This window comes from Crassostrea angulata, chromosome 6, assembly GCF_025612915.1.
Source record: "Crassostrea angulata isolate pt1a10 chromosome 6, ASM2561291v2, whole genome shotgun sequence".
Taxonomy (NCBI): Eukaryota; Metazoa; Mollusca; class Bivalvia; order Ostreida; family Ostreidae; genus Magallana; species Magallana angulata.
The window spans coordinates 61,676,376-61,688,429 of record NC_069116.1 but is presented as its reverse complement, the minus strand read 5'-3'; the positions used below and the strand labels follow the sequence as shown (position 1 = coordinate 61,688,429).

The 12,054-nt window shown below is 33.8% G+C and overlaps 2 protein-coding genes across 2 annotated transcripts; one reads left to right on the top strand and one right to left on the bottom strand.

Annotated features, from left to right (window-relative positions):
- Positions 1–1,779: 1,779 nt before the first annotated feature.
- Positions 1,780–2,852, bottom strand: LOC128187660 (uncharacterized). Its single transcript, XM_052858067.1, has 2 exons — positions 1,985–2,852; positions 1,780–1,892 (listed from the first exon to the last, which is right to left on the bottom strand). The coding sequence occupies exons 1-2, from the start codon at positions 2,850–2,852 to the stop codon at positions 1,780–1,782; spliced, it is 981 nt and encodes a 326-aa protein (XP_052714027.1).
- Positions 2,853–5,248: 2,396 nt separating this feature from the next.
- LOC128188913 (selenocysteine-specific elongation factor-like) lies at positions 5,249–12,054 on the top strand. The gene is made up of 7 exons (XM_052860235.1): positions 5,249–5,547; positions 5,736–5,905; positions 6,188–6,277; positions 6,497–6,679; positions 7,352–7,435; positions 10,393–11,098; positions 11,377–12,054. Exons 1-7 carry the CDS (start codon positions 5,271–5,273, stop codon positions 11,532–11,534), a joined length of 1,668 nt encoding a protein of 555 aa, XP_052716195.1. The 5' UTR covers positions 5,249–5,270; the 3' UTR covers positions 11,535–12,054.

Genomic DNA, 12,054 nt, shown 5'->3' with positions numbered 1-12,054 from the left:
CTTCACTTTTCTCTTAAAGAATTCACATTTTCCTGGAGATATTTTAAGATGAGCTTCTCTGATGCGGTTGAATACTAATTTGATGTTTTGAAGATGTTCCTCGAATGTTTTGCCAAAAATTATAATGTCATCTATGAAAACACAGCATATGTTTAAGTTGTAATCTGTTAGTAGATTTTCCATAAGTCTTTGGTAGGTTGCTGGAGAATTGGTCAAACCGAAAGGCATACGATTATATTCAAAGAATCCAAGTGGTCCAACGGAAAATGCGGTGCGTTCTTTGTGATCTTCACATATTTCTACCTGATGATATCCAGACTTCATGTCAATGTGCGAAAAGAATTTGTTACCAGATAAACAGTCAAGTAATTCCTCAATCCTTGGAAGAGCATAGCTGTCTTTTCTTGTCAGTTTGTTTAATTGACGGTAATCGACACACATCCTAAGAGTACCGTTTTTCTTTCTCACTAACACTACATTAGACGCATATGGTGAATGTGATGGTCTGATGATACCAGTGTCTAATAGTTGTCGTAGGTGTGATCTCACTTCGTCGTACATGGATGACGGAATCCTTCGGTATCTTTGTTTGAAAGGAGTGTCGTCTGTAAGGTCTATCCTGTGTTTTACCATGTCTGTATGGCCGACATCATTATCTCCCTTGCTAAATATATCTGAATAAGTCAATAGGAGATCTTTTCCGCTTTGTAACTGTTCTGTGGTTAAATCACTTTCTGTTATATCGACTTCATCTAACAATTCTGTTGTCTCAGATTTCCACGGTTGTAGATTCTCGACAATAACAGGTTGTACTTCACATATGACTTGTTTAGGCGGTACCGTTATAGTTCTTGTAGTAACGTTAGACAATTTTACAGAAATTATTCCGTTCTTCTTATAACTATACGGTCTCAGAGTGTTCGTGATATCAATATCTTTGAAGTCCGGTGTTAAAGTAGAGGACTGTAAAACTGATGAAGTTTTATGATACGGAATTTCTTCGTCATAATATCCGTTTATATCAACAACACTGTTTGGCGGGAGTGTAATTCTATTCACTGTTCTTACAACTGCAAGTCTATAGTTCCTTTTTCTGAGTAGGTTTTCACGTATTTTCAAACATCTGAAGCTGAAGTACCATGGTGTAGTCAGAGATAAATTCTGTAAATATTGAACTCCATGTTCTTCTTTGAGTAGTTGCATCATGGATTCCAAAACGTTAGTTCCAATTAAAGCAGGTATTTGTTGACTGTATTTACTGTCAGGTACCACTAACATTACATGTTCTGATGTATGAGAAATGTTTTTAGGTATTTCCAAGTTAACTTCTATGTAACCTTTGTAAGGTAATTGAGTTCCTCCTGCACATTCAATCTGTAGAATGTTGTCTAAAGTTTTCATGTCAACACTTTGAGATAGTTCTTTGTTATAAAAGGATTCACTTATAGTTGATACAGTGGACCCTGTATCTATGAGAGCTGGTATCTTTTTTCCGTTGATAATAATTTCCGTTTCTGTAGGAGGTCCAAATATCCCTGGTGGTATTGGTGTTTTCACATAATTGTTTGTAGTAATGGGACCACGAGATATCCTGTTATTCCAGCCTAATACCGGCCCCTCTGTATAGGCTTCCTGGAGTTTAAATTGCGACGTGAATGGTCTAGTCTCACACGACATCCTATGGCTATGTGTCCAGGTTGTCCACATCGACGACAGATGATCTCTCCTCTGTTTCTGTCTGCAGTTGGTCCTCTTTGCTGTTGTTGGAACTGGTTGTTGTCATCTGATGTTTGATACGTGTTTGAGTTTCTCTGCTGTTGTCCATTGTATGTTCCTCTGTATTGTGTTCCTCTGTAATGTTGATTTCCTCTGTATTGCTGAGGAGCGTTTTGCTGTTGAACGGAGGACACCAGTTGTTGCACCATTCCCTTTAATTCTTCCATGTCACTGTTTTCTGCTGTACTGTTTGTTGATTTGCATATACTGGTAGCTGTATTTGATTTGGATGTTTTCTGTTGATCTTGCTGATGATCTTTTTCGATTTGTCTCAGGGCTATTCTTAACTTGTTAAAGTCGTGTATATTGTCGTATTTATATCCACTTATATCTTTAAGTTCCTGTCTCAGTCCAGTCCAAAGCATTGAATGTAACATGGAATTCACTTCATTTTGTCTAACTATTCCTTTCTCTAATCCCTTTCCGATGATTTCCTCCAGTCTCCCACTCCATGCTGTGATGTCTTCATCTCCTCTCTGTCTTGCTCCGTAAAATTCTGATAATAACTGTTGTTTATTTTCTACACTGCCGTACACGCTATCTAATGTTTCTAAAATATCGCTTAATGGTTTATCCGGGCCTTGGTACATGACTACTCTGGCTGCTGATCCTGTAAGCGACCTTCTGATGGCGAAATCTTTTTGTTCTCTTGTGTAGCCTGAGTCTTTTAACACCATCTTCACTTCATATCTCCAGATGTCATAGGTTGTATCTCCTTTGTTATCTCCACCGGAGAATGTTCTTATTTTCGGGGGATACGGAGACAAAGTTGTCACAGATCGTGTCCTTGATATGCTGGATCCCTCGGATGGTAAACTGAGTGGAGGTATCTTTGGTTTTACATCTTGTCTTACCCCTGTTTGTTCCACTTTACTAGCACCTGGTGGAATATCTTTTGTTTGGGCTATATAGTCTTTCATCCATTGTCCAAGTTCTGCTGGGTTATTTCCCTTTGGATTTAGTCCCATTGATTGGAATGTGTGCAGCATCCTCTCATAGACCGCTTTGTCAACTGGTTCGGATGCAAAAGGACTAGTCGGCTGAGTTTTGATGACATTATCTTCCTCGTCGCTCATGATGAATGATAATTAAATTCAGAATCACGATAAATTTGCACTTGGAATTCACTTATATTGATATATTTCACAAAACACAAGCACTAGAATTTCCTCTCAGAATTCCAGAATTCCCAGAGAAATCACTTGAAATCATTATTTCCTTTCACATAATATCACTAAAATTCACTATCAAATACTCGGATTGATAATACTATTCTAAATACCAACAGACCAATGTAAATAATTCAACAAAATGTTCACTATGCAGAGTAAATGTTGAATATGGCACTCAAAAATAAGTGTCTAAAGCTATATTTCTAATTGAATTAAACCTTAATTAAAGAATTACTTTAGAAAGTCAGAATAATAATGTTCGTTGAGCAGGTGCTGTCACTACCGGAAATAAACAAAGTGTCTGTAAATCTAAAGTCCAAACCCTTCGACGGCTGGTTGGTTCCGGAAAATTCACTCACAGTCTGTCGAAGATCCACAAAACACGTTGGGCGCCATTGTAACCCGGGGTATTTGGGTCGATCTTAAGTCCGTTGTGGATATAAAGTTGAGATGTGTCTAGTTTACTTCTTTATTTGATGTAATAAATTACAAAATAGGTATAAATAAACCCTGCAATGAAATAAATGCGAGTTAGGAAAGATAACTCCTACAAGCATGTAGTTTTGACAAAATTTGAAAATATTCCTCTTTACAAACTAGACTCAAAAATATTTGTGTCTATATTTAAATTATCTGCTTATTACATAAATAAACAATAATAATCACATCTGTATAAATAGAACTATATGTTATCATGTCAAACTTATTTCACATGAGTTTATAATTAAATTGTAGAAATATTAATCAGTTTCATAATACTACTAATACTATGATATATATTCATATATAACTATACATGAACTAAGCTTAAACCATGTTTAAACAATGCTTACCTCACATGAGGTGTAAAGGTTGATTAGGAACAATATTCAGGATGTATAAATAATACTGTAGTTGATAATCTAAATTTAAGAAAAGAAAATACACTTACAATGCTTTGTACTCACTGATCAGACTGAATTTTACTATTAAACAAACTTTCTGATATTTAGTCATTTCATTTCTAAGCCAATTATATAATATCTTAGATATCTTTATAAATAATCTCACAATAAAACTGTATTTAAATATAAGGTAGTATAAAAAAATTGTAAATTAACTGACCTGATAAAGAATGTAAATTTCAAGTATACACAAGTAGACTTCCAAATAGGAACTGGTTTAACAAAGAAATTTCCCACTAAAATTGTCACATGACCAATAAAGTAACAGCTGACCAATTTTATCCAATAGAAATACAGGAATACAGGAAAAAGGGTATTCCTTCTAAATATAGATTTTGCATTGCCAGAGTTAAAAATAACAAATGATAGGACTCTTACATTAAGGTTAGATAACTGTATTAAATAGTTTTGTTAAATATTGCATTGACTAAATAATAATAATATAAAAATAATACACTGTACCAATATTCAAATATTTTCATGTTAGAAAAAGATTTGAACATAATCACCAAAATTATGCAATAATACATATAATATAATAAACATATTTAATTCATGAAATTTCACTCTACCACATATAAATACTATAAAATTTAAGCACAGTTACACCTTTTTGGACATTTTCATTTGGACAATACTGTCCACCGTTTAAATGCCCAGTTCACTCGTATGTTTATTACTTCTTGTTATTAGAGGTATGAGAAGGTCGTGGGCATTTGCCTCGGCTTATTCCCCCAGATTCTTTGGTCGGAGCGTGGTCAAATCTATCATAAAGCCACTTGGTCTTTTTTAGATTTGACCACGCCCCGACCGAAATTATTACCTCATAATACTCAAAGAATATTTCCTTATTCCTTGAACAATTTATGTTGCAAATGTAACATGGACTAAAACAACCAAGTCATATCATATACTTAATTCACTCAAAACGGTACACTAAAGATGAACACAAAATTATTTAACAGTTCTTGGCTATCCGCTAGCTGTCCTGATAAATTATCATGCAGAGATCCAGAAAATTTTTGCAAGGGGGTCTGAAGACTATTTTCTGTACTTCGTGAATATAATAAGTTAGAATTTTCCCTCTAGATTTACCAACTGATACATGTAAATGTATATTCATAGAATTCTTTTCAAACAGAGCATATAGAAATTGTTATGCCGTTTTTATCATATACAATTTCTCATTTTTGCATTTCCTATTTTTTTTTTCACATACACAAACCACTCGGCTCTAAAACTGTGTTTACTTTCCCCTGTTCGAAAATTTCTAGTTCCACCCTTGTGAAATGAATTTTCATTGACATCGTATTACAGCTGTAAAATGATGCAAATTTTTTTACATTATAGAGTTCGGGCTCGTGGATCATTTAAATAAATGATGGCTACTTTCAATTTCAATGTAGGTGTGCTTGGTCACGTTGATAGTGGAAAAACTAGTTTATCCAAAGCACTGAGCACGGTTGAGAGCACCGCAAGCTTTGACAAGAATCCCCAGAGCAGGGAGCGCGGCATTACTCTTGATTTAGGCTTTTCCTCATTCTCTGTCGACATCCCTGAGCATCTTCGAGCGGCGGCACCAACATGTCAACGACTTCAGTATACTCTGGTGGATTGTCCTGGGCATGCCTCTTTGATACGAACAATAATTGGAGGTAAATATGATACACACTTACTGTATAATTCTAGAAGAGTTCAATAGTTACCGATCTTACAATGTTTACATATCCCGTGTATTATCTGATATTCTGAATATACAGTATAACATTCTGTATAACAGAATTAAAAGCGTGTATACCATGATAAAGCTGGATCGTGATGTGGTACTTGTTTGTCTGTACAGGAGCACAGATAATAGACTTGATGATCCTGGTGGTGGATATCACGAAAGGTGTCCAGACACAGACTGCAGAGTGCCTAGTTATAGGGGAGATCACCTGTGATCACATGATTGTTGTCCTGAATAAAGTAGACCTCGTGCCACAAGAAAAACGAGATGCTCAAGTGGAAAAGGTATATATCCTGTAACTATGAAATGGAATGTTGACCAAATACGAGTAATATTTGTTACGCTGGCTTGATTTATACGGAAGGTCTGAAGGAAAGTTTGGAAGGCACCAGCATTTATTGTGTAAGTCTTAAATCGAGTGAATCCATAAAAGTATGAGACTGAAAAGTAAACGTAAGGGCTCTCTGTACAGGTATATTTTATGTTATTCTCAAGTAAGTGTATTATTTAAAGATTATGAAATACAAATAGTTCTCAGTTTATTCATATTCCATTTTGATTTCTAGATGAAGAAAAGAATGCACAAAACCTTAGAATCTACAAAGTTCAAGGGATGTCCAATTTGCGCTGTAGCAGCCAAACCAGGCGGGTCTGAGGTATAACAGAACATCATATGAATCAATGATTGGTTTGTTTTCAATCTCATCAGAAAGTACTTAATCAAACTTTATATGCAACAGCTTTATTTTGTGACTGATTTACCAGAGATAAAATGGTTCGGAGAGACAAATTTTCTTTGAGTTGAGATATAAAGATTATCTTTAAATAATATACTAGAGAAATTTGAGAACCTTGCACTCTTGCCATTATTCTAGGGAAATGGATCTGAAAGTTTTGGACTCGCTGAGTTAATATCCATTCTGAGTGACAATACTTACCTCCCTAAGCGAGAGAGCTCTGGTCCGTTCATCTTCTCAGTGGATCATTGCTTCTCCATCCGAGGCCAGGGCACCGTGATGACTGGCACAACCTTGAGTGGCTCTGTGGTCATCAATGATGTAAGCATCCCCTATTTATCTTACTACTGTGGTCTCACCAATATTCGTTGAATACCAATTTTTGTGAATTTTGTTGTTAAGTTGATCTACATAATTGACTATTCATTGAAGTGCAGTTTCTAATAACGTATTGTATATTGATAGAATCATTGGTTGTGAATTAACTTATCCTTGAAACTGTAATTTTTATACAATTCAGGAAAATTGATAACCATGAATACTGATGAAACCACAGTATGTATTAAAGGGACTTGGACTCGATTTGAGCTCAAATTTTTCATTTATTTTTTTTTCATTTTTAATGTCTAGAATGGTCAATATGAATGTAACATTCATTCATAATGCTTTGGTAAAATTTGAAAGTCAAATATCAAGTTACTAGCGGGTTACAGGGGTTAGAAATCTTTGTTTTTTAAAACAAAGCCTCAGTGCTGTTATTGTGTATGTTGTATTGGTATTATGTTCGGTCTAATGTTGCTTTTTGTTGTTGATAAAATTATTTATGAACATATTGAATCAGTTAATCTTGTTTGCCACAAGTATTTTGTCCAAGAAATGGAAATTTCTTTACTTTAAATTTGAAAATGTTAATTATTGGATCTGTTCAATTAATATAAATTAAGGTGAAGTATTCTGACCCTGGCATTAGATAAATATTTTGTTGCTTTACAGACCATTGAAATCCCATCTATGAAAGTCACTAAAAAAGTCAAGTCTATTCAGATGTTTAAAAAGCCAGTGGATTCCATTATTCAGGTAAAAAAAGTTTTTCAGCCATTCTCCAGAAATGGTTCCAATTATGATATAATGTTGTCGCCAGCATTCATCACAAAATTATTATTTGCCATTTAATTTATTTGGCTGATACTTTTATCAGAAGATATCTACAGTAAAAATTACAAATTTTGATACCAAACAATATGCATTTGAGGTGTCAAATAAGGTCAAATTATTTCAATAAAAAATCGGTTTGTGTATTTTTCAGCATGTCGCACGTGAATATTTCAATTTTACTACAATACTAAATAGCATCACGGTGATGAAAGAGACAATTAAAACTCATTTTTCATTTCAGCATCACATAGCGTGTTTTGTCAGTAAACACCTGTTGATAACAATCTTTTCTTTCTTTTTTCCCCCCGATTTATATATTGTCGCTGAAACAGTCCTGATTTCCGTAACACGTGTTTGACTTAAAAGTAAGCGATGATATTCAAAACAATATATATTGATATTATAGTAATTGAATGTCATAGGCATATAAAAAGAAAAATATATACAATTTACAGTCGAAAATCTATGTGTTTTTTAAATCATCGATTATAAAATTGAAAATTGAGTTTGACGCATTTCAAAGCCTGACTTCCGTAACGCCATTTTCAACAATATTCATGGCATTTGAAAAACTTATTCATGATGCCTTTGGAGAACACAGAGTTCCAAAGCTATCTATCATCATCTGTAGAAAAATAATGTAATAGAATGGTACAGTGAGAGGAAAATTTACTAAAACCCCTGACCGGCGTAACGTATGACATCCGTAACAGTATTTTCAATCAGTGATATATGGCTCGGTTTGCCATCGATAATAATTTGAATTGTTCAGCGAAACAGAACATGAGACAGTATATAAAGTAGAGGAACATTGATATTCTTAACTGAAGCAATTAATATTTTGATACAAAGTGCATTTTTGAGAAAAATATGATGAGAGTGTGCTAAACTATCGAAAAAATATGAATCATTATGTGTGGATTTATCTGTTTTAGTTTATTTTTATTTGCAAGAGATATATCAGTTGCAGATTAAAACCAATTCACCTTAGAAGACAATTTATCATTTGACAATATTTTTTAAATATTTGCTGCAGCGTTACGGATATCAGGGGAAAAAACAGATTTGGCATCTGTTCATTCCAGTGCTTCTTATGTATATTTTCCACGACGGATAATCTATTCTTATGTTTTAAAATCAACAAAGTGGTCATTTTTCATGTAATAAATGCATAATATGCTAGTTAAAGTTTACTCTATTGAAATATAGTGCATCAAGCTTATTGTTTTCTACAACATGTGATTTGATAAAAAAAAAATATCAGGTAACCAAAATATATTTGGCTTTTCAAGGTTGTATTAATATGCATGCATGTTTATATCGAAATGGTATTATTCCCGGATCAGAATATTTGATAAATACTCTGTTCATGATTTTTTTTTCTTAACATGATTAGTTACGGATGTCAGTTTTTTAAAAAACTAATACCCGAAACTTAAACTAGAAAGAGTTTATATATACTTGCGAAAAACAGACCTTATTTAGTTGACTTATTAGTAACAATACATATACATATGTATATATACGCATTAATACATTATATGCGTATATACATTAATGCAAAGCAGGCAAACATGGAGAAACATAAGTGAAAATCCGAAAAAGGTGAGATGTGGATTCAGTCAACCCATATTTTCATGGGGATAAGACCCCAGTTCTTCCACATAAAAAGAGAAGTTTAGGAAGATATAACCAATAAATTTCATGACTATTTAAAACATCATAGGAGTAGATATTTGTGAAATGATAATCTCTGACATCCGTAACGAACCATCCAAGCTTTTTATCAAATATACAAAGACAACTGATTTATATGTTTGACTTTTAACCGCTATATTTCATAATTGTGGTTGGTACATCCATCAGAGCATGCAATTTTAATACAATTAGGTATTTCACTATTTTAGACAGATATTTCATGTCAACATTTTTATATCTATGTAATGTTAATTACATACTAATTAAAGGAAAGAAATCTTTTAAAAAGCGTGCTTATTAAGTTGAAAATGTATTTTCTACAATGAATAACCTGTATTTGATTTTTATTCCCTAATATTTGGTTGTAAAATGTATTGGAAAAAATATTCTCCATGAAAAAGGTCATTTGCTAACTTCCGTAACTTTGGGCCATTATCTTTAAAAATCCCTCTGACATCAATTTGTGATGTACAATTTCTCAGCATCTCTATATTAATGTTCTGTTGTTTCAATATTTTAATTAAAATCATTGAACATATGAAATTGTTCCTAGTTTACATTTGAATTTGAATGAAAGATGATGCATTATTTTCTTTTTTATTGTTGAAAATAAAGATTTTCTTAAAATAAAGATATTTTTGAAAAAATGTTTCCCTTAAATTTAAATTCTTCATGATTCTGTCAAATATGTCATTCGTATTCAATATGTTACAAACAAAGTGGCAAGTGATGTTTACTGTTATCGTACAGGCCGAGGATTAGTTGCATTAATTAATTCACTTCTGACTTCCGTAACAGGGTTTTTAATATGGTCTTCAAAATCAAATATTTCGTGAACGAAAAAATTTTGGTGAGTCAAATTTCATAATTATATCGGCGAATAGTTGTACTTCAATATTATTACAATTAAAACATGAATATCAAAAGTTCATTTTTCACTGAAATCAATCCCATATTTGGAACCATTTCTGGAGAATGGCTGTTTTATCATTAACAGTTACTATTTTATCATCCCAGGTGCACATCATTTGGCCAATAATATTTCATGCTCACAATGCTTTACACACATGGTACCTAAAAACAAGTTCGTAGGATTTTTAACAACTTTAAAACTTTTATGTTTCTAAACCTTAGCACAAGTCATATATTTAGTGGTTTAGAAGTGAAGTTTTTCATTGCAGGGAGACAGAGCAGGGATCTGTGTGACCCAGTTTGATCCCAAGCATCTGGAGAGGGGTCTGGTATGTACCCCTGGGGCTCTCCCTACAATATATGGGGGAATTATAAGTGTAGAAAAAATAGGATACTACAAAGGACTGGTCAATTCTAAAGCCAAGTTCCACATCACCTCAGGGCATGAAACAGTGATGGGAAAGGTATCATTCTTTGGACTTTACGAACAAGATTCAGCAGGGAATAACGACGAGTTTGATTTTGATAAAGACTACGTGTATCAGGAAGAGCTATTTAGAAAATCTAGCAGTGGAGAAGGTGAAGACCCCCATCCAGTCAAACAGTTTGCAGTTATCGAGTATGAACGACCAGTCACATGTCCTGAGCGCTGCCTTGTGATTGGCTCTAAGCTGGACACTGACATTCATGCCAACATGTGTCGACTGGCGTTCCATGGCCGTCTGTTGGTGGGGTTCCAAGACTCACAGTACCAACAGGCCGTGCTGCCCAAAGTACGAGTTTACAAAACCAAAGTTCGGGAAGGGTTAGTAGAACGCTGTAATGATGAGTACACTGTGATCGGCAAAAACCTGTTCAAAAAAGAGACCAACATCCAAAACTTTGCAGGCATGAAGGTGGCTCTATCGTCAGGGGAACAGGGAGTCATTGAGGGAGGGTTTGGTCAGAGTGGGAAAGTGAAAATCAGAATTCCAGGTTAGTTACAGAATGAGGACTTTTGTTAGAATAATTAAACTATGTCAAAAATGCATTTATAGATATATGTGAAACTGATGATTAATCATTATGAGTATGGTATACTGGATATCAGGCTGCTGAAGTTAGATATCATTCTCCTGTAAATAGCAGTGTGGTAATATAACAGAGTAAATTTATTTGAACATTAAAGGACTGGAGTCCTGAATATACGTATACTTGTAGTAACTAGACCACTGATTTTAGTTGATTAACTTGGTTATTACTTTCTTTCTCAGACGGTGTCAAGCCAGACACCTATCAGAGGTACAGTGGAGGATCCAAGAAAAAAGCACCAAAAGCAGAGGACACGCCATCAGATCATCAGCCAATCAAAATTAGTTTGACATTTAAGCGTTATATGTATGATCCAGAGAGAAAAATGAAGCAAACATAGTTAAACATGTACATGTATTGCAATTTTGATAAAAAAAAATTCTTGGCTTAAAATATTTTAAAACATATATATAATTATATACATTCTTTACCGACATATTTATTATTCTTGTTTTTTAATTTACTGGCCGATAAACAGCTGAAGGCAAGATTTTATGTACAATTGTACCGATATTTTATTTAATACTACAGTCAAACTTTGTTACCTCGAACAAAATTGGACTGTTTAAAAACTTCAAGATAACCGAGTATTCGAGATATTAAGCTTACGGTAAAATACTTAAGAAATAGGTGGTTTGGACTTACAAATCATTGCGACATATCCATTGTATTCAGGATATCATACAGAGAAACAGCTGTTGGCCGGATTCTTTCTACCTGGGTATTCTTACTTTTTAATATGCTTAACTGGCAGGGAATCAGTTTTTGGCAAAATTCCTTCGCATTACAATTTTCAAATCGTGGGTACTGTTTTATATTGATATATATATATATAACTGATTTGTTATAAATTCAAAAAA